This window comes from Gavialis gangeticus, unplaced genomic scaffold (genome assembly GCF_001723915.1).
Source record: "Gavialis gangeticus isolate Ggan-Ray unplaced genomic scaffold, GavGan_comp1, whole genome shotgun sequence".
Lineage (NCBI taxonomy): Eukaryota > Metazoa > Chordata > Crocodylia > Gavialidae > Gavialis > Gavialis gangeticus.
Genome location: NW_017729024.1, coordinates 9,889,854 through 9,913,878, shown reverse-complemented (window position 1 = coordinate 9,913,878; position 24,025 = coordinate 9,889,854). Strand labels below are relative to the sequence as shown.

At 41.4% G+C, this 24,025-nt stretch overlaps 1 protein-coding gene across 5 annotated transcripts in view; it reads right to left on the bottom strand.

The window, feature by feature from the left end:
* FAM172A (family with sequence similarity 172 member A) overlaps positions 1 to 22,476 on the bottom strand; it is a 427,259-nt gene extending 404,783 nt beyond the window's left edge. For 2 of the 5 annotated variants that reach the window (XM_019516886.1, XM_019516889.1), the window contains exons 1-3: positions 22,331 to 22,476; positions 17,472 to 17,573; positions 5,344 to 5,444 (exon numbers count right to left, since the gene is read on the bottom strand). In XM_019516886.1, coding sequence (XP_019372431.1) covers positions 5,344 to 5,444; positions 17,472 to 17,573; positions 22,331 to 22,436 — 309 coding nt within the window. In that variant the 5' untranslated portion in view covers positions 22,437 to 22,476. Of the gene's footprint in view, positions 1 to 5,343; positions 5,445 to 6,441; positions 6,645 to 17,471; positions 17,574 to 20,414; positions 20,500 to 22,330 lie in introns of those variants that run through there. The other 3 variants (XM_019516887.1, XM_019516888.1, XM_019516890.1) reach the window with 3 other exon arrangements.
* Positions 22,477 to 24,025: the final 1,549 nt, after the last annotated feature.

Sequence of the window (24,025 nt, the reverse complement as noted above, 5' to 3'; positions counted from 1 at the left end):
CCAGCCAGGGTAGGGCAGGGTGCAGGATGAAGCCACAGCTCATCCAAGGAGTTAGGGGGAAGGGGCACATGTCCCCTGTATCTGTGGGGCAGGTAGGCTGCAGCAGCGGGTTGGGGCTGTGTCAGGCTCTTTTCAGTGGCGATTAGGCTTGGGGTGGGCAGCAGCGCTGGGAGGGGGCTATGCAGGGGCTACAGCCACCCAAACTTTACCACAGCAGCTCTCAATCCCTGCTCCCAGCACCACTGCCACCCACCCAGGACAGTCCTGACTATTCCCAGCGCATGGGTGAAGGCGGGGGTTGAGCTGAGGCTGCCCTAGGAGGGTGGCAGCAGTGCTGGGAGGGGGAGAACTACAGTGAAATTTGGGGTGGCTGCAGCCCCCAAGTACCTCCCAGAGCCACCATCACTCACTCTGAGCCCCACCCCCACCGAGAGGAGGTTGGCACAGCCCCAGCTCCAGTCCACAGCCACAGCCCACCCACCCTGCTCTGTGTAGTTCCAGGGGGCACATGCCTCCCTCCCCTGTGCCTCTCGGATGAGCCACAGTTTCATCTTGCACCCTGCCCCAACCCCTGCCCCACTCCCTCCCTCACTGTGTGGAGTGTTGATCTGCCCTCCCACACCCCACTTCCCTTCCACCACAGCAGACTTCCCAGCTGGATGCAGCTGAATTGGAAATCAGATTGTTATCAGCCAATATGCCTCCTTAAAAATTGACTATCAGTATCAGCCCCCTTAAATCACTCTCGGTGAAATTAGACAGGTAAAACAAAGAGAATCCTTCAGGAGAAGGGTAAGCATACAAAACAATATACCTGAAACAAGAAAGAGCTAATTCTACCAAGACACCCCAGTGGAAAAATCCTACACAACAGGTGGATCTTGTATAAAGCAAAAGTCCTAGTCTATTGAATCTGAATATCAAGTGTTCTTCTATATCTCAATATGGTTCAGGAAAATTGTAAAAGGGAAGTCTACTGCTGATGGTAGATAACTATTAACCTTATTGATTCTGGGAATAGACTGATATTTCAGTAAAGTATAAACATTTCATTAACTTTGAGTTAACAGTTCAGATAAAAAGATAGATATTAAATATTAGCATATTTTTAAAGATGTAATTATTGCAAGGTCATGATGGAAAAATTTATGGTTTTTGTTTTGTTTTGTTTTTGGTTTTTGTTTTTTTGGGGTTTTTTTGCAGTTGGATGTATCTTCCACATAGGAACTTCCCTTTTCCATCAGCAACACGGAGAATGAAACACACAAAGTGAAGATGGCACCAGAGTAAATCTTGATCAGTAGTCTGTCCTAAGTCTCTTTTGCATATATACTGCCTTTACTTTCTAGCTAATAGAAAAACAACTTCTTTTGTTCACCTCTTCTCCCAGAAATAGTAGGCAGGCTTTATAGCCTTCATTCTTGTTTGTTTGTTGTAAATTCTCTTATGAATCTTCAATTAGATGTCCTATTCTGTGTTTTGCAATGTGAACAATTAAATAAGACAAGTAATAACTAAATATCATCTTGCTGTGTAATTAATATCTGCTTTTCTTCCCAGAAGCAATAGAAAGCAGACGGTAACATATTTAGATAAAAGTTTGTATTTCAAAACAATACAACTAAAATGAACAAATAGACGCTGAACAAAATTACATGTTATTCACATCTATAATGAGCATGCTATTAAAATATCGGAAGATTTCACACTTGATTTTTATCCACAAGTCTTTCAACTACATGAGAATAGTATGCAAGAAGCTTGCTAAATCCTGACATCCTCAAAGTCTACTGTGTATGATCCAAGATGGTGAGAAATGCATCTGACTGATCTAAAGCTGCTGAACATTTTCTTTTTAAAAAGCTCATGATTACCCTGCTAAAAACCCCCTCCCAAAATTTCTCTTTTTTTTCTTTAAAACAATAAGTATCATTCTTCAAATCACAGCAACTTGCCAGTGGTTCTATAAACAACCATCTGCCTTATTGTATCTGCTCTGCTTTTCACTGTTTATCAATTTAAAAATGTAAAACACATTTATCAACACATTTATCAACAATGTAACATACTCCCATCTGGGTTTTATGAGACAATCATCACTTCTTTCAAGAAAGATGCTAACAATAATTATGAAACTATCTCTGGACCCTCTGAGTACTGTCATGTCACTCTGATGAACCAACCTACTGCCAATTGCTGCCTACAAACTAGAAAAGTTCACTGATGCACATCTGACATAATATCCTCAGTAAAAAGTCTTTAAAAGCCACAGACTTTTAAAGTAGATTTAACATATGCAAATGAATATTGCATGCAGCCAAGACATGCATTTATATTTAAATTTAACTTTTCTGAGGTAATATTAAGTGGTCTTCATTCTCTCCTAAACTATCACACTAAAATATGATTGATTGTCTCCCCATCTCCTTTGATCTCAAAAAAATGGTGAAGGTAAACAGATTAACAGTTAAATGTTTTCTGACAGTACAAAGTAATTGTAAAAATATATTCAAGTTTATTACATTTTCTCTGTATTCCTCACCGTTTTTATTAAGGACATTTCCTTGAAAACAAACCTTTTGATTTCTGGGTCCAAACATAGTGGGGGAAAAGGAAGCCAACCTCAAACTTTGAGGTAGTATAGGCATTTGAGCCTATAGTAAAGCTTACCAACTGAAATTAAATTTACCAATTTCTGTCATCTGTCAAAAGATTTTTTTTCAGTTTAAAGAAAATGTAGTTAATTCATTTCCAAAAATGAAGCTATGGGACAATATCAGTTTTACCATTTTTTTTTAAATTAAATTTGTGTCACTCAGAACTTCAGTGCCACCATGCTTGAAACTAGAACTTAAAATTTAGCAAGGAGTTGCAACCTTACTTTTAGTAATTTTTTTGAATATTTACTTTGCAGTCTTAACATTTAACATACTATTGGATGCACCCTTTATTTAAGCATGGATGATCAATTTATTTGGCATTTTCTAACAGTTTAAGGACTAGAAAGTCCTTGCCTGTATCAGATCCTTAAAGCTTAAATAGTGCTTGAGCTCATTTACAACAATACAGCTAAATGCCAACAGAAAATAGGCACCACAAAATTGAGCAGAAAAAAAATGGAAACCATGGAACAATATGAAAGATTTGGAAAGTATAAGTAATATAATATTAACATTTTAAAGTAACTTTGTTTTGACTTACATTATGTTCAAGGCCCCTACCTTCGGAGTTAGGACCAGACTTTTGCAATAGTGTAAAAACAGCAATAATATATTTAATTACATTGTATTTGGTTTATTTCAAATCCATAAGACTTTTCCGACCTAGGTGTTTCAAAATTTTATATATATATATATTTTTAAAGGCTCCCCATTTCTGTGCTACATAAATTAAATATTTTCTGACTGGAGGTGCACCAACAAAAAGTATCATATGTGTTTGGGATGTGAAACGGTACGGGGGGGTTTTCTCCATCACCTGCCCTTTCTCTCCAATCTGCAGGAAGAGTTTCCTTTCTTTTGAGCCCTGCTCTTGACCAATAAAAATTGCTCCAAAATCCTGTTTTATGTTCAGTTAGCCCTACTTTGAGTAGAGCACCCCAGACCATACTCCTTTGACTTTACAAGAACTCCTTCTCCTCTTTTCCAGTCTACAAAATCAGTGGGTCCAACCATCTGTGCTCTCCAGTCAATCAGGAAGAAAAGACGACAGCCACTCTGCTTACTTCTGCAGATGTACCTATATTTCTACATATGTACAGTGCCTGTATATTACATTGTACATGTACAGCATCTACAGAATTTCTCAGAATGTAGAATAGTGATGTTGTAGCTGTCATGGTTCAGAAATTATGCAAGTGGCAAGGATTTCTTAGGGTAATATCTTTTATTGGACTAACTATAGATCTATGTCTATGTCTATAGTTGGTCCAATAACAGATATCATCCTAAGAAATCTTTTCCCCTTGGAACACAAAAAAATTCCTGTTATAACTAGTAAAGACCATGTAAGTATATATGTTTAGTTCTAGTAAGTACACCCTTGGAACCAGCACAAACACCAGATAAACTAAAAACAAACAAAAAACAAACAAACCCTCTTTTCCAATAAATTTAATTACATTTCTTAATTACTCTGTCCAAAAAATTAGTTCAAGATGGTTTATACTTGTTTCTTTGTCACACTTGGATATGGAATCTGTTTGATATTTTAACTTTGCTATACTTGAACAGGAAGAAAATACTACAAAGATAAAATGTGTTCTAGTATGTTTATAATCAATCCACTCCAGTAGTTAGAATTAACAGAGGGAATGGAGAGCAAAGCATTTTAAACAACACATTTGATTTGGCACTCTTTATTATGCAGTACCACCAGCAAAAGGGGACAAGGTGCAAGGAGCAAAAGCAAAGGTGGTTCACAGAATTTTCTGACATATTTTGCCATGGCCAATTCTAATATCAAGCTTAAAAACAGACGTTAAGAAAAAGCACTGATTTGTGCTAAGAATTCCTTTTCAGAGAAGGACTCCAAGAAGTAGTATGATCATGGCAGAACCAAGCACTCAGCAGTCACTGTGCTCAAATCACTTTTGCTGTTGGGCAGGAAGGATAAAGACAGAGCAATACAGAACCAGCCATGTATTTTCTTATGTTTAATGAAGCCAAGGACTTTGCGTCATGTCCAGCTAATGCAATCGCTTTCTAAACTTCAAGAGAAAGTATTATAATCACTTAAAAGTTTGTTTTTACTTTTAATGTAAATACACATAAACACCAGAGACAATAAATCACATCTAAAATGAAAGCACCATGGGCAAAAGGAAGAAGTTAACTGTTTGCCATGACTTAACCATTAACTATTTCAGCAAATCTGACTACTCTTATCATTCTACTGGAACCAGGAAAAGAATTCATTGGTACCAGTCAACATACTCCTTTATACAAAGTGATATCACATGAACTATGTTTTCACATATTGGCTGAAAGAGAGAAATATTGGAGAAATTATATATTAAAAACCATCTGATACTTTACAAAGTATTTACTGTTTGCACAGTCCTAACTATATTTTAAATTAAACACAAAAAAGGTCAAAGGTAATAGTCCAGGTTTACTACATGCTAAATTAAAAATATCAAAGAATTTAAATTACTGTTATTGCATTGGTGTGCCACAAATCCTGAAACATCTTGTGCAAAATGACTGCAGTCTTAATTAATCTTTTTTTAAATATGAATTAAAATCATTTCATTTCTATCTTTATTTTTTTATCATAGAGAGGAACGTTCTCTCTCACACATGCACCCACCCATACACACAGACACACTCACACTGCATATACCTCTCCAAGAGCTTCGTAGCGCTTTTGGTTCCATCTATGCAAATCTTCACGGTAGTTAAAAACAAATGGCTCACCGGTTTTTGTATGCCTTAATTGCCCCTCTATAAAAGAAACAATATTATTAGATTTAAATCTACATTTTAAGAGTTTTAAAAGCAGAGTTAATAATTCACTGATGAAAATACAACAATGTACATCTAAAAGCAGAGTTATGGTCATTGGCTTTCTCCCCAATTATGAAACTGTCCATTTAAACCAAAAGCACTAAAGCAAGTCCATCACCACATTCACTTTCAGTTTAGATTCATTATTAAATTAAAAGAAGCACAAAAGCTCACAGACTGAGCATTAAGCCCAAATTTCCTCTAGAAACCTATCCTGTAAGTAATAGTTATGTCCCAGAATATTATGAAGTAAAATAAAATCTGATTTGTACTAACCAACTAAGCAACTGATCATCACACCCAAGGAAATCCAGGTGACAAATCCACTTTGCTTTACAAACCACAGAGCCTAATCTGAGAAACTGAGGAAACCCTCATCAGGGTTCTATACAGCAAACAAGAACAAATTAGCATACAGAAACACATAACAGCCATTTACCAAGAGGAAATCTCCACATCTAACTGGGAAGCCTATCACAAAATCAACACTTATGTTACAATTGCAGTTTTGCAGAATGAAGAGCAATCATCAGCCTTAAAAACTAAGCTGATATTATACAATAGGATGATAAAGGGGAGACTGTTGTCATGGACAAAACAACACACATAACACGAAGTGCGAGTGCTGAGTTAGGCTGAAGAGGACCTACACTGGTAGTACTGGATCCATGATCTGACCATTCTCTTAGTAAGCCCATGAAGGTGGATACTGCTTGGCCACAAGGCTGAGAAAGATCAATGTTGGGCAATTAGTCTTTATATCTGGAGGTGCTGGGCACTTTGCTGCCATCTGTTCTGCAAAGCCTGCTCTCACTAACACTCCCCCCACACCCAACCCACAACCCTTCACTGTAGTTTCAAGCCTCACAGGAATATCTTTACATACTCCTGCAGCACTTAGACCCCATCTCACACAGTTACAAATTTTTCTTACCCTCCAACATCCAGTCATGACTGTCCTCCACCAGCCAGCCATGGTGAATTTGAAACTTCATCATCTCACAACTTTAAGGATTTTGAATTTGCCACGTCCCACCGTATTTCTGTTAGACCCAAACCTACTCCAGAATCCATGGAATCCATTGATGAATCACCTCTGTCCTTTGGCTCCATCACCATGGAAACTGCTCCTTGGGGCTACAGACAGACATTACACATAAACCAGTTTAAATGATCAGAAACTGGTTTAAACCTGTAACAGAACAGATGTTCAGTGCACATAAACCAGTTTGAGATAAACCTGGTTGAATGTAGTATCAGACTTAACTGATTTGGCTCAAACCGGTTTATGCAATGTCTATCCCAGACCCCTTGCTGGTTAAGATAAACCAGACTCCCCCAGCATCCTGGCACGCCCTCTGGGTTGGGCAGGGCTCTCTGCTCAGCAGACCTGGCTCCTCCCCTCCATTCCCTGGCTGGAGCTCTGGCAGAGACTGCAGGCACAGCAGGATCTACCTGGCTTCCCCCTGCCCTACTCCCCCCCGCCGCTGTTTGCTGCTCAAGCAGGAATCCCCGCCTCCCTCCCTCCTATCTCCCACAGCACAGACCCCAGCCTCATGGGACCCTACGCACTTGGTATGCTAGCTAATCCTGAGAGTTGTCTGCATCTGCGTGTCTCCAATTTCACTGGAACAGGCAGACAGAACAGTGACTGCTTACGGCTTTTGGAGCTAACCCACAGGTCAGTTGTAGGAAAAGAGTTTGAACTAATGGAGAGAGGCTATTGTTTTGCTGATGAGGTGATAAACACTTATCAGCCCCCTACTGACTTGGTTGCCTGTCAGTTTGCTGCAGACAGTATAACAAAGCAGGGATGGAGATTGAAAAGCTTTGCATCATCAACAGATGCATGCACTCCATCCACCCCTTCTTGCCTCAGAGTGCTAGCCCAGGGCTGGGGGCTGATAACACTCCCACCCCTTGAGTAGCCCAAGGGGAAAAGCCTGGAATGGTGCAGGCAGACCTCCCTAATCAGAAGTCCTGCTGGGACTTGGCCATGCCCCACTCAGCTCAGCTCTGTGGAAGGGAAGGAAGGGCTGCTCTAGTGCCCCCCCGCTTCTAGCCTGAGCCACTGCAGGCATGTGCCTGCATTTCCTCAGTCTAGAGAGAATGTCTGTCTGGTTACAAACCAGTTCAGCCTAGCCAGGTTAGACTAACCTGAAAATACTGAATCAATTCAGGCTCAGGCTTTTTGAATGTCTGTCCCTAGCCTTGATGGTAACTATATATACTAGGAAATCCTCCAGTTTAACCTGACTTGGTCCCCACTTTTTATTATTGTTTTGAGACTCATATCCAGTGGCAAACACAGTGGGTGGAATGGCTCTGTATGCTGTCACTGCTTCTGTCTTGGGATGACACAGGCTGCACTTCAGAAGCCCCCAGACCTGAAACCTTCTGTGCCATCTCACTTAGCAATGTTCACCACTATCTGAGCTCCTGACTTGCTGAACTCAGAAACCCTACTGTCCATACATCCCAAGTACTGCGAACTGGCAGATTTCTTCAACAAAAACCAAGTGGATCTTTTGACCCTCTGCTCTATGTACAACGGTCCTATTGATGTGCAGCCCTTTGAACAAATCTACTGTCATACCTGGAGCTCCATACCCTAAGGGAGTAATTACAGAACAACCTGGATAAGGAATTCATTCACCTGTTGACCTCCTCAGCAGAGGCCCCTAAATCCTTTTCAAAGAAAAAAAATATGGATTCTTGCAGCCTCATATTGACTACCTGGTACTCAGTTACCCCCTTCCTCTAGAACTATTAGATCACCTACATGATGCCCAGCTTCACCAAGCTGGATTCACAGGAAGCTTATAATCTAGTTCAGATTCTGGATGAGGACAACCAGGCTGTTCTCCAAACACATTATGGACATACTGAATAACCGGTAATGCCTTTCGGTCTCTGTAATGCTCCCCATCATTTTGTGAATAATGTATTTTGAGACATCCTTGACCAATTTGTGATTATCTACCTTGACTATGTGCTGATTTTTTCTGAAATCTAGGAATTCCATGATCAGTATATCTATGTGGTCCTTGAGAGAGATAGTTTTATCATTGGTATGCCAAACATGAAAAATGTGAATTCAACTGGACCATCATATCTTTATTAGGATATACCATTTCTTTGGGAGGATTAAAGGTGCCCTAGATGGGCAGCTGTCACAGGCTGAGCTTCCCCAAGGGATTTCTATGGGATTCAATGCTTCCTGGGATTTGTTAACTTTTATTGGTATCTCATCAAAGGTTCTTCACAAACTGTGTTCCCATTCACTGCCCTCAACCAAAAGAAGGCACTATTTGTGTGAACCCCAGAAATTCAGGAAGCCTTCCAGCACCTAAAGGCTTTCATTCTAGCTCCTCTCTTTGTCCACCCTGACCCTACAAAAACCCTTCCAGTGCTTCCAATTTAGGAGCAATCTTGCTGCAGCACTTGGGACCAGGAAATCTACTGCCTCTGTCTCAAGGAAGCAGGCTCCTTCAGAACAAGATTACACTATGTGGGGCAAGAAGCTCCTGGCAAACAAGCTGTGTTTGAGGAATGGTATCACTGTTTTCAGGGAGCCCAGTTTCCCATGCAAGTCCTCACCAATCACAAAAACCTTGAGTAGCTCTGTTTTGCCAACTGTATGAAGCAATGCCAGATCCATTGGTCCTTATCTTTTAACTAGTTTGATTTTGTAATCATGTATTGCTGTGGTACAAAAAGCGCTCTCTCCTGGCAAGAGGAATCCAATGTTCCCTTCCACCATCTTGAACCCATCCCACTTCCTATTTGGGACTCAGGAATAGGGATTAATGACCATGATCCAAGACCTTTCTCTTCAAGACCTGTATGTCGAACAAATATAACAGCAGATCCCGGTCCTGGAGCTTCCTCTGTGGAAAGATTTTCAGTTCAATAACGGACTAGTGATAATCTATGTTCCTGCCAGACACCCAAGGCTTGAAATCCTCTAGTTTTGTTATGATGTCCCCGTGGCAGGTCACTTTGGGGTCCCTAGACCTCTGAACTAGTTTCATGGCAGTTTTGTACGGGACATTAAAAGATATGTCAAGTCATTTGTGCCCTCACCAATAGCCCTCATACCAAACCCCTGGGATTCTCCAACCCCTACACACCCTGACTCAACCCTGGATGATTATATCCATGGACTTTATCAGAGTTACCCTTTTGAAGGGACATACTACAATTTTTATGGTAGTGGATTCTCTAACAAAGATGGCTTATTTTATTGTAGCCCAGGTGGTCTCTGCCACTCAGGAGACCATGAAACTCTTTACCTTGATCATATTTTGGGTTCCACAACCTGCCAATGGAAATGGTGTCTGGCAGAGGCTAGCAATTCATGTTTCACTTCTGGAAGGAACATTTTGGGTTACTGAAAGTAAAAACTGATAACTTCATCTACATGCAACCCACAGGCTAATGGGCAGATACAGTAAACCAAACACTCAAGCAATATTTATGTTGTTTCATCAACTATTACCAAAACAACTGGCTCTCACCCAGCTGCCAAGTTCACCTATAATAATGGTCACCTACTTTACCCCAGACAGAACCCTTTCTTTTTCAATTATGGTTTTGACCCAGGTACCCACCCCCATCTCCTTGTTCATTCTCCATCCCAGTAGTCTTAGGTCTTGTAATCTACATCCATCGCATAAAGCATGAGTTACAACATCTACAAAAGGCTAAAGAAACTTACAAGAGGCAGGCATGGTGAGCATCCCTGCCTTCATCATTGGTGAGCAGGTCTGGTTATCAGCCCAGAACCTGCACTCTTCCTGACCTTCATCAAAGTTGGATCACTGATTCTTAGGCCCCTTTAAAATCATTGAGATCAACCTTGATGGTTACAAACTTCAGCTCTCCAACTCCATGAAAATCCACTTGGTATTCCATATCTCTCTCCTTAAGCCCTATGCGGAAAACACTTCCCAAGGAAAAGTACTCCACCACTGCCCTGTATGAAAATATTGTTCAGCAGAGCAAGGGTCCAAGGCAGAAGGTAGGTGAAGGTTCATGGAAGACAGATGTACAGGCTAGGAGTGGCACAGAGAGGGGTATGAAACTCCAAATGGCTATGTGGGAAGCTATTTTACCTGACAGACTGAGAAAGATGTCGCCTCACTGATCAGTGATGGGAACTCATGGAGAAAATACATGCCTCAGAACTGATCAAGGCTTTCCACAGAATACACCCCAAGAAAACAGGTCTGAGGGCCCCTGAGAGGTGCTATTAGGAATCACAGAAGGAGGCATACTGATTGGCTAACAAGCTGACCCTCATTTCCTGTGTAGGTCTGACTCCAAGCTGCTTGATTACCTTCAGCTGATCCCAATGACCAGCATGGCTACAGCAACCGGGATAAGCAGCCACTCTCTTACTATTCCTTGGCCACTCAACCACTCTACAAACCCCTCTGTGAACTCCTAGTCTATATGTCTGTCTCCCTTGAACCTTCACCTATCTTCTGACTTGGACCCTTGCTCAGCCGTTGCCTACAGCCCTTCCTAATCTGCCACCTTGTTTAGCTCCAACCTGAACCTTCTCCTGGCTTGTATCCTTGCCTTGTCCCTACCTACATCCTGACTAAACCTGCAGCTCTGGACTCCTGGTTCATGATTTTCCTAGCACAGTCCTCAACCCCATACGTCCAGGTTGTGCTTGTGACACAGAGCTTTCCAACAATAAGTTTTACAGGCTTCTTCCACCAGAACCATTTGAGAGGGAACTACACAACCTCTGTAAGACTCTACCTCTGGACCTGCAGGAGAGAATTTATGCTTCCTTCCAGGAGCCCAGGCCAGGCACCTTTTATTTATTACCCAAGATCCACAAATCTGGCAATCAAGGATGCCCCATTGACTCTGACACTGGTGCGATCATGGAGAGATTGTTTGGCTGTGTTGACTATCCTATTTCCATATACCACAGGAGCTCACAGCTATTTGAAGGATACACAGATTTCAACAGGAGACTGGACCCTGTTAACAAACTTCCAGAAAATATTACATTAGCTACAATGGATATCACATCTTCATGGAACCAACATTTCTCATGAGGATGTGTTACAAGCCATAAGGAGCATTATAAGGAACTGCTTCTGCTTTGAAACTCTCCTTCTTTGTCCTCATGTATAACCATTTCAGATTTGGAGAATCCCTGTGTGTACAGATGAATAATACAACCATGGGTATGCACAGAGTCTCCCCAGTACCATATACCAATATCAATAAATATATTTATGACAGGTCTTGAAGTCTACGTCTGCCTAAGCTGCCCTCCCATCCCCACCCCCAGTACACCTGACATACATCAATGACATCTTCATCATGTGGACGCATGGGAAGGAATCTCTAGAGAAATTCCACCAGCACTTTAACAGCTTCCACACTTCCATCAAGCAGACTCTGGAATACTCCACCCAGCAAATTCACTTCTTGGACACAACTGCAAAAACTTTGCAATGGCCACATTTCCATCACATTGTAGTGGAAATCAATTGTACAGGGTGGCCTGTCCCCTTAAGAGGAGTCAGCCAGCTTGGCTGAGGGGCTACAGCTGTGAGAAGGCAGCTAGTGAGTGGCTCACTGGGAGTTAAAAACCCCAGAAAGCAGAGCTGCGAGGAAGGTAAACGTGAAAGAAGCAGTCATAACCTGAACTAGTGAACTATGTGAAGAGCGAGCCCACTGTATGAAGGCCAGAGCCACAGAGGACTCCTCCTCCTCCAACTGAAAGACACTGCTTAATGCTGAGGCAAGCTGGAAAACTGCTCAGAGGGTAAAGCCTATCTAAAGAAGCCTACAGGCAGCAACTTGCTTACAATGACCAACTGCTACAGCTACCTCCATGCCAGCTTTCATGCTAAGAAAACCACTAGATCATCCTCTATAGTTAAGCACTATGTTACACCTGTTATCTGCTCCAATCCCACTGACTGGGGTGAACACCTCAAGGATCTACAACGGTTGCCTATACTTACAATACAATCCCAAACCTCACGTCAACCCTGTGACATGAACAGCATCCCAGCAGTTGTCACTTAAAACCTCTAGCTTAAACACATTAGACACATCATTTAATTACCTTTAACCCCTCCAAGAAAATAACCACTTCAAACTATCCTTGGGGGCCACCTTACAGGCAGCCTCCCAACCTCAAAAGAGCTATCAGACTACCTAACTCCAATTCTCACCAAGACACCAGACCTCGCTACACTGTCCCTTCATCAACACAGACCACATGATCGCTGGACTAAGTAACACAAATTGTCACATCTGGATACATTTACCTACTCCTCCACCAATGTCATGTATGCCATCACCTGCTTATAGTGCTTCTGCAGCTTATATTGGCCACATGGGCCAATCCTCCAGAAAAAAAATGGACACTAATTCAACATCAATTCCAGAAACTCTCAAAATCCACAGCAGACCATTTAACGTTTATGGACATTCTTACCTCAAAATAGCTATCCTTGAACAACAAAATGGCAAACAAAAACCCCAATACATCATCCACAAACTGGATTGTATTAACCTTGGTCTCAACAGGTTTGGATTCTTATCCATTACCTAGACTCCTACCTGGACTAGAATGGCCCAACCAACAGGCAATGTGCAGGCAAGCTAGGCAAGACTGAGAACATAACTCTTTCTCTTCTGCTGAAGTTTGTCTAGTGGGCAAGAGGATAAGAGTCAGAGGGCTGAAAAGGAAGGTAAGCAAAAGGAAATATGAAGCTGGCCTTGTGAAGTGGACATTTTCCTGACAAAGAGGGATGGATGAAGGGAGCCATAGACTCTGCCCCTGTAACAGCTTCTATTCTGGTTCTTGGCTGTTCTTCATTATAAGAACTTAAGATATGCCATATTGGGTCAGACCAATGGTCCATCTAGCCCAAACTCCTGTCTCCTGTCTACGGAGCCATTGACACAGACGTGTTTCTGGTGCACTTTACGGACTCCCCTGACACCTTCCCCTCTTGCCAACAGAAGGAGGCCCTGGCACATGCTTACCTCAAGCGTGCCAGGTTGCAGCTTCTCTTCTACCTCCTTCAGAACCTCCTGTTGAGATTCTGGCTGCACTTCCCCCACACCTTTTTTGTTACACACTTCCTGTCCATGGCCCCACCATGTCCTAGGACCTCCTGGTCAACCTCCCCCTGGCTCTGGCCAAGCTGGCCATCTATAAGACTAGGAAGGAGGCTCTGGCTGGGAGGAGCCAGGCAAGTATGTGGCTGCTTTCTTGGCACTTCTTCGCTCATGTCTCTAGACAGCGTTTCACTGATGAGCATCCACAAGCCCCCTCAACTCCTTCAGGGGGCAGTGGGCACTAGCCAGTGTGTTCTGTATGGTGTCCACTTCCAATGCCCTGGTTATTAACCTATAACCTCACTCCTGTTCCTGTTTTCTTTTTTGTTGTCCTAAGCAATCAGTTGATGTGTCCCCAGTGGCCCTCCTCATTCAGAGAGTCTTATAGTTTCCGTAATGGGCAATAACCCACATGATTTTTACTGACACATCAAATAGGCCTGTCTCCTGTCTACAGAGCAGTTGCCACAGACATGTACCTGGTGCACTTTATGGACTCCCCCAACACCTGCCCCTTTTGCCAACAGAGGGAGGCCCTGGCACACGCTTACCTCAAGTGCACCAGATTGTAGATCCTCTTCTGCCTCCTTCAGAAACTCCTGCTGAGGTTCTGGCTGCACTTCTCCCCACACCTTTTTTGTTATGCACTTCCTGTCTGTGGCCCCACCAAGCCCTGGGACCTCCTAATCAACCTCCACCTGACTCCGGCCAACCTGGCCAGGCAATGGGGGTCTGGCCAGGGGGAACCTGGATAAGCATGGGGTTGTCTTGTCACTCCATTCATATCTCAGGCAGAGTTTCACTGGTCGGCATCCACAGGCTCTCTTGACTCATTCAGGAGGCAGTGAGCGCTGGCCAGTACACTCTGCTCAGTGTCCCCTTCCAGATCCCTTGTTATTAACCTATGACCTGACTTTTATTCCTGTTTTCTTTTTAATTGTTCCAAGAAATCAGTTGATGCATCCCCAGCGGCCTCCCTTATTAAGGGAGGCTTATAGTTTTTTTGTAATGGGCCTAAGCCCATGACCTCATAGCACATCAAATAGGCCCATCTTTGACACTGGCAGGAGCGGATACTATACAGGAAGACCATATGGAAGAGAGATGTGAAAGGTTAAACATTTAAATGATAAGTATATTTATACTGGTAATGCATTACCAGTTAATGTTTAGCATGGGGTGCAGTCCGGTGGGGAAGATACGTGGTACAGTGCCTCAGGAACAGGAAGGCAGCAGGGCAAGCAGGAGGGAGCAGCAAGAAGATGGGGAGAAAGTGGGAGAGGGGCGAGAGGGAACTAGTACCCATAGCTAGTCTGCTCCCTCCCTCCTTCACCTGCTGCTGCAGCCCACAGCTTAAGTGGGCTGTTGTCTAGTGAAGAGGAGGTGGCATCAGTAAGCCCCACCCCGCCCATCAAAGGCCCTAAGGAATGGCTCCCAGGAACAGCTATGTCTAAGCAGGTCTGTGCATGGCCCCTGGCTCCCCATGCTGCCCTGAACAGGCAGCTGCAGCTCCTTCCCACGGTGGGGAGAGGAAGGGCAGGGAAGGACAGGACAAGCTCCCACTCAGGGCTTTGCACCCCCTAGCAGGGACTATGTGTTATCAGTTAACCATTTAAAAAATATAATTAGAAGAAGTTAAATGGGTAATTTTTTTAACAATAGTAACATTCCTAATTTGCAACAGCGTGTATTTAAAGTGATCTATCCCTTTTGTGTGGGATCCCATTTTTGATAGTCAAATCCTCCCTGGCATCCATCGTCATTGGTGGGGAGTGCACTGCCTGACTGCTTTTGCATTAAATAGTCACTCTAGACATCTTAGCACTAGATATTTTGTGGCTGTTACACAGGGTGGAATAAGATAATGCTTAGTGACCTATATGGCTAAAAGCCACATCATTGCCACTTGACTGTTTTACAGATGGAATAGGATCTGATCCTAAAACATCATCTTTGTTGTCTTAGGGAAACTTAAGTTGAAATAAAGAATTCTGGGCGCAAAGAAGTTTGGAAGATAGGGTAAGATTAGTTTTGAAAATTCCTGAAGCTTCAAACAAAAATATTTTAAAAGTCTTCTGCTATCTTTAGTATTTTTACCTAAAATATTTATATTTTTAAATAATACAGAAGGTTTGATTTTTCCAACCCTGGCATTAACCTCGGTTTCAGTGTACTTTTGCAATTACTAACCTCCAAAGGAATATTCTTCCCCAACTACATATCCAGTATCTCTGGTCCAAGTGTTCTTCTTTTCGTGGTATCATCGTACTCCATGTTTCTTCTAAGGCTTCTACATTTTTTTCATTTCAATGATCAGATGTTCTTTCTTAGCTAATTACTACTTAGTATAGATAATTCTAAAGAAGGTTGCTGATGACATTCTGCTCTCCATAAGGAAATTATAGCAAACATCTATTGAGAAATGTAGTTTATTTTCAAATTTTCTTATGTTGTCTGCAAACCCTCTCATTTCATATTCCTTAAATGAGCGTAAGCAGGCTCTTAGTTTCCATCACAAACAGAAATATAAATCAGTATATTTCCTGATTATGACACAAAAATGCACTACAATCATATAAGACAGATACTAAAGCAAAATGTAACCCTTTGGACAACTATATTGACTAACAGGATATGCTACAAGGTTTTGTTACTTTCTAAAGAAGTAACTCAGGCTATCAGGTCAATAATGGAACTTGCAATAATAATTCTAAAGCTCCATATTCAAATTTCAGCCCCTCTCCTTTTAAGCAACCACATGTGAACCATTAACTCTGAAGTCAGAAGACAATAGTAGACACTGTACAGATCTAAAAATAAAGAGATGAAAAGTGACAGAGTTGAACCCCTCCCATCAAAAAAGATCATCACTTTCGTGACACTTTTAGTCTCTAAGTACGTTCCTGTGAAAGCCATCAGGGTATTAAACAGCTAAGTGTTGCATAAATGACTATCATTTAAAGGAAAGCTCTTTTTTCCTTTTAAAGTAATAGTAAGACAGACAGCAGTAGAAACTAAAGTTCTCTATTCAAAGAACAAGTATTGCATGGAAGTAGGAGTGTAAATTTCTTAAGCTGTCCTCCCAGAAGTTTCAAACAATTTTGGAGGGACCACTTCTGGGAATCTGGTAGGAGTTCAGACACCAGTCCTATTCTAGCCCTCATTTCTCAAATCAGTATTATAGATATCAACTGTGATGAAGAATCTGAAAGTGTAGTTATTAGACAGATAAAGAACCACTAACTTCTTTAAAAACAGCACCAAATAGATGGAAAGAATCTGTGGTTATTACTATCATAGCCTAGATTGAAACCAGAGACCTCAGTAAAAGAATGTTGTCCATTGCTGATTAATAGAACCAGCCCCTCAACCAGGCAAATGTCCTCTTAAAGAACTCTTCTCCTGTCAACATGCGTGGAATTTAACTTCCATTAGTATTAACAGGAACGCCCATTAGGAATTGCTATCTAAATGATTAGTAATAATCTTCCGCATCAATTGGAATATTGAATATGTTTGTTAGTAAACTGTCATTTGTAGTAACATCTACTTAACTTTAAATGCTAAAAATAAATAGTTTTAGAATTTACTTATAGAATATTTGGATCACTGCTTTTGTAATGTAAAACAGGAAGTCAGAACAATCTATAAAGGTGCAAGATGTGCAAGTCGATATGGGGGATCAAACCAGAGGCTTTGACAATTATGCAAAATTCACAACTATTTCTTGATGACACTGAATAGTATTATTTTGTTTAAAGATGTAACCTTATTTCTTAATAGAAAGTTATGAAAACAGGGCTTTAAGAGATGCAATCAACATTCGGGCATCTTCACAAACACAGTACTACTTACTTTCATTAAAAGCATATTCAAATCCTTCAAGAGTATCAGGAAACTCAAGTGGTGGCTCATCTTTTTTCATCAGTTCATCCAAGTCTATTCTAGATAATAAATCTGGGGAAAAAATCAAGCATCATTGTATAAGTGCCTTCTTTTTAATCAACAAAAGTCATTTTTTCATGATTTTAAGACCTGAAGGGTCCAGAATGATTGTCTACCATGACCTTCTGTAATAATACAGCCCATAAATTTCCCCGAATTAATTCATGCTTCAAGTTCAATAGCTATCTTTGAACTAGAGTCTATCCTTTAGAAAAACATCCAATTTCATTTTAGGTTTCCAGTGCTGGAAACTCTACCATAACTCACGGTAAGTTGATTCAATGAAAAATTATCCTCACTATTAAAAATACGCATCTTATTTCTAATCTGAATTTCTCCAGCCTCAACTTCCAGCCATTGAACCCTGTTAGCTTACATTGATGGAAGGATTCCCTATTATCATTTTTTTTCCCATGCAGGTATTTAAACTGTGATCTAGCCACCCTGTAACCTACCCTTGATATCCTATATATGGGAGCATCCTGAATCCTAGCACCTCATATTCATTTTATCATCAGCCATATTGTTCAAGCCCATTTTAGAAGTTCCTGCTTTCTAGGACTAAGTGTCCCTATCCTGCAAGTATCAGTCCTACATGTATGAAGATATTTCTAACCATGAAAAAATAAGTATTGTTTGTCTACACCCAGTTTAATCAAGTAATTCAGTTCACTTGTAACAATGGTCTTCATTATTTATCCTTTCCCCGTTCTTTGGGTCACCTGCAAACTTTAATTGAAATTTTTGTCAACAGCTAGGAAAAAAAATAAAATAAAATAAATATATATATATATATAAAATCGCATTACTAATAAGTAGCATGTGGCGAAGAAATATGATACAAAGATTATTCCCAACTTTTAACCTACATTAGCTCTGCATGTTATTTTTGTAATAGTTTAGTTACATACCCTATTTTATTATAGGGTCACAGGAAGACATTTTAAAATGGGGAGAATTACCATGGTTCAGCTGAATCTACTGTACATGTTCTGTTTGTCCACTAAGTGAAATTTAAACTGGGGCAGCCTACCCTCGAATGAAAAGTTGTTAAAACGGCTTTGCTTACTGCGGAACAAAAAAGGGACTGACACAAGTTATAAAGAAGGACCAGCTGACTTGTGTTTATGAGCAGCAAACCCCCATCTCCTTTAGAAAAGTAGAAGTCTTTATCTGTCCATATCTTAAGTATACTGCATTAACACTAACATCTTCATCAATTACATGTGTTGTCCCATACAATATCAAGTTAGTTGGGCAAGACCTATTTCCCATAAAATGGCATTGTCTGGTATTAAATAGATTTCCCTCTTTTTTAACTATTTATTAGTTGAATCCTGTATCAACCATTTCATTATTTTGTTCAGGATTCACGTCAAGGCAACAGGACTTACAATTTCCTGAATCATCTTATTTAACATTTCAAATTTTTTGCACAATGTTAGTTTTCTACCAATCCTATGAAATTTCTCTGATGCTCCAAAACATCCTCATCCAAGTCAACTTCATGTTTCAGACAATTCTTCAGGGTATGGACAGGTGTTCTGTAGAGATAAAAAGTGCCTTGGCACTTCGCAGCACTACAAAAATGTAGCAATTTGGGGGCATACAGGCATTCCAACCCCCTGACAAGAGAGCTACAAAACTGCCTCAAAGGTCAGCTCTCCAGCCAGAAGATGATAGGGGACTGCCCTTTTACTCCCCGCCTGCCCTTAGGACAGCCTAATTACTGCCAGAATGCCCTTCCCTCTGCCAGGTTACAGTAAGGGAATTGTTGCCTCCACTTCAAGAGTCCTTGCTTGGGTGGCTATCAGGGAGCCAGCTGTTCTCCCCCACCTTGGAGAGGTCAGGTGGAGGTAGAGTGGAGGACCGTGTGTTGCTGTTGGTCTTAGAGCCCCCACAGCACTACATGCAACTGTACATGCATTAAACATAGCACTACAAAATGTAACACTTACAAGAAGTTCCTCTTTGAAATGCTAATATTTTGTAGAACATTCAGCATCTTTGTAGCACTAAACAGCTTGAACGGCTGTACACTCACTTTGTGTAGTGCTACGAGGACATATTTAGCACCACAAATGTAACATCTGCCCATCGCCTCAGTCTGCTCTCCTAAAATGGTTTAGTTTTATTTAATACCCTCTTACAAGTGATTCACTGGCTGTAGTCCTCATTGTGTAATGTTGGGCAATTGTTTATCTTCTCCAAAGGACATCCTATAGGGTTTCACAAGTGTCAACATCCATGTGCCTATACTATGGTACTTGATCACCCTCATAATATGTACAGTAAAATCCCTGTTATCTGGCATGAGTGGGGAATGCCGCGTGCCGGTTATGTAAAAATTCTCGTTATCTGAGGCAGATAACGCAGAGCAGGGGGGTGGGGGTGGCAGTGGCCGCACATGGAGCAGGGCTGGGGGGATGGCAGCAGCAGCACAGGGTGGTAGGTGGCGGCGGTGGCCACCATCTTGTGCAAGCTGCTCCTCCTTGCCCCGTGTCTGGCCAGCCAGAAATTCTGGTTTATAAAGTATTCTGGCTTGTAGAATGCCAGTTAACAGGGGTTTTAGTGTAATTGATTATGAGACCATGAAAAGCATGGGACATGCTTCAGGAAGCAGTATGCTGACAACTCAAAAAAACCCTATTTTTCTAGAAGGGAAATTCAGATAACAGCGAGCATACTAGTTGGTAAAAGATAAGCCTTTGAAATATTTCTAAGAGTTGCTTTTGCTAGCTATAATGATGGTAGAGTAGAACAGACGTGTCAAAAAAAAGATTTGTTATAAGATAACAAGTTTAAAGAAAAAAAAATCTAGCTGGTAGCAGCAGAGTCCAACAATTTGCTTACTGTGTATGCTTTGCTGGGATGGTGTATCCATTTCTCTCTCATAACTGAGCTGCCCCACTGTGCTGATGCCTCTACTTGAACCTATCTTTGAAGACCACACAGAAAAGGACAGGCACCTGTTTAACGGCATGGGCCATTTGAAGCACACTAAAACTTATTATTATTATGCAGAACTAACTTCCTATATTCCAAAATTCAATTCGAAGTGCTAATTTCTAGAGTCCCAATTGGCCTGGGTCTTGACTACCTTAATGACAATTCTCAACATTCTCCTGCCAGAGCTAAGATTAGCTGAAGTGATAATTAACCTTAACAGTGCCTTTAGATTTGATCTTCTTAATCATTTTAGGGCAGAAGTGGGAGAGATATGGCCTACAGGCTGCCAAGAGATTTTATCCAGTCCATGGCAGGTCCCTTGGCCCCGCCTGTCCCAGGTGCAAGGGGGCAGCCCAAGCCACGGTGTATACGACTGATCCTGCCACCCACAGGTGCACAGCAGGGCTGGGGAGGCACAGCAGCTAAACTTAGCTTCTTGGCAGCACCAGTGGTAGTGGCTCCTTCTGGCTGCCACTGCCAGTGTTACCATTGCGACCAAACATGGCCCTGCTTCCTGGGCATGCTGGCCCATCCACCCAGCACCCACCACCAGGGGCTCCAGATAGAGCAGGTGTGCAGGGTCTTCATGGAGACCAACCCAGGACTCCCACAGGCAGGCAGGGAGTGGCATCTAGGAGCAGGGCAGGGCTAGGGTTGGGACTGTGGGACAGCCTGGAGCAGAGCTGCGATCTGCTCCCTGCACATCCCAGTGACAGGCACCAGTTCCCAAGCAGAGGTGTTCAGGGAGCAAATCGCAGTTCTGTCCCAGGCCCCGGCCCTATGCTATCACTGCCCAGAAAACCAGGCCCCAGCCCTGGCCACCCATCCTATCCCCAGATGCTGCTTCCTGCAGCCCTATCCAATCTACGCTTTGCCTGCATAACAAAAAAGGCATACCAGAGGTTAAACAATAAAACAAGCTGACAATATTCTTAATCCACCGTTGCGAAAAATAAGAACACAAAAACATCTGCCTAGAAAAGTGCAGGCTCAGGGGTGACCTGGTGGCTGCCTGCAAGTACGTAAGGGGTATGCATCAGGATCTGGGGGAACGTCTGTTCACCAGAGCGCCCCAAGGGATAATAAGGACCAACGGTCATAAACTCCTCCAAGACCATTTCAGGCTGGACATAAGAAAAAACTTCTTTACTGTCAGAGCCCCCAAGGCCTGGAGCAGGCTCCTTCCAGAAGTGGTGCAGGCACCTACTCTGGACTTATTTAAGAAATGTTTGGATGCTTATCTTGTTGGGATCCTTTGACCCCAGCTGACTTCCTGCCCCTGGGGCAGGGGGCTGGACTTGATGATCTTCAAGGTCCCTTCCAGCCCTAATGTCTATGAATCTCTTTCTCCAAGGATAACCTTTTCCAAGGGCAGGGCATTCCACCACTGACCACTACAAGGAACAGGATTTGAACTTTCCTCTGAAGCAACAGATATCAGTTGCTGTTAGAGAAAGGATGCTGCAATTGGTCTGTGCTCTTCCCAGATGAAATGAATAGTAAAGAAGCCAGAGGTTGGTATGCATGCATTACTATTCATTCCATCCAGGAAGACCACACACCAACTGCAGATGCTTCCTCAGCCTGACAAAGAGTGTTTATACCCAAAAGCTTGCAAAGAAGAATTTTTACAACTATTTAAGTTGGTCTAATAAAAGATATCAGATTTACCCAAAGAACCTCGTCTGCCTATGTCCTTAGACCAACACGGCTACAACAAAGCAATTCTACTTCCTTTTTTTATCTAAAAGGAAATGCCTTTGATGTCATTTACACATGTAAAAGACAGAGCAAGAGAGAGGCAGAAAATAAGCCTGTACCTTTTAGTGCAGTAGTTTTTTCTTTTTCATCTGGTCCTCCTTGCTGGAGTTGAGCCATCTTTATCCAAATTGTGAACAAAATTGAAGTGATGAAGGAAAATGACATCAGTCTTCACAGGATGAGCTAAAATTAATCAGAGTTAGGAATCAGTCAATTAATTGACTTTTGTTTCACAAGGTATTACTTGTGTGTATACCATGATGAATACATGAATACAAATACATGAATTTTCATACTTAAAAAACACAACCACATCACAAAAAATTAAACAGTTTTACTAAAAAAATGTAATTCAATCACACAATCCTTTGCAATCATTGGTAAAGGATTATTGGTAAAGGCTTCACTTTCACAGGAGTAAAGTTTGGCTTATTGGAATTTAACTGATCTTCCATTTTTGCTGTTCCTCAGAAAGGTATGAACTACAAACCTCCTATTTTTCCCAAATGCCTATGATTTATGATTACTCAAAATCACAATAACAAATGGAAGATACAACCAAGAACAAGTTATATTATCCCAAAATGAAACTATAATTACCATTTATTATACTTTTGCATATAGAACTAGATTTTACTAAAATTATATACAGTGACTACAGTTAAATTACACAGCCCCAATTTAGGAGCTTGGAAAGATGCTAACTTTACCACTCATTACAATTAAGTTGTAGCCTAAGGAGTCATACGGCACAGTGCCAAGAGTATAAAACAATTTGTCTGTTTTTCTCTTCTCATTCTGATATATTTTTACTCCCTGCTTTCCCTGTTGTGGCACAGCTGGTTCATCTAACTAATCAAGAATTTTATAAATTCCCAAGTTAGTTTTCCTAATAAAAATTCAGAGTTATCAGTCTGCATGAGCACAGGTAAATGCTATTGAAAAATGCAGCCAACATGCAGTTTGATACATTTGATAGACATTCATATGTGTACTTGACACAGGTTATTTGGCATTAGTTATCTGATATGGGTTACGTTACAGAGAATCAAGTAGCAGAAGGTTTTTACTGGGACATGGAGCTGACATATTGTATAGCTTCTGATAAACACTACTGGTTAAATATGGCTTTGCTACAAATAGTTAGAGTTTAAAGTATATTCAAAACATCTCTTTTGCCATTTTGTTTTGTGGACTACATAAAGCAATTATCATACCTCCTTCTCCTTTACAATCCCAACAGAAAATCCACTAGGTATAAATAAAACTATAAATAACATGCCATGTGTAATCTTTATCAAGTCTGCATTTAAAAACAGAAAACACAGGAATTTCTAGGATGCTCTGTTTACTCAGTATCTGAAATTTATAAAGAACAAGTATCCAGCTATAGAGCACCCTCAAGTTATTTAAAATGAAGTATCATAAGCAGCAAGATTCTTGTAGTTTTTTTTCTATTTGGTAGCAGACAATCATCTCAATGACTTTTTCCACGCACCTGAATTTAACACTTACAAAGCATGCTATCACAGCAACTCACATTTTAAAAAAAATAAAAAACAGATATGCATGAACCTCTTCTCTCCTTTCAGCTTCTCGATTCGTAGTTACAATCTGCAGTTGCTATTTGATGTATCCTTCCCATGAATGTACCTTATCATGGCCATGTCTGCAGAAACCACATTTCTATAGCAGGTTGGAACTGGTTCCAATATTGACTAACCTTCCACCAGAGACTTTACAGGATTAAACCT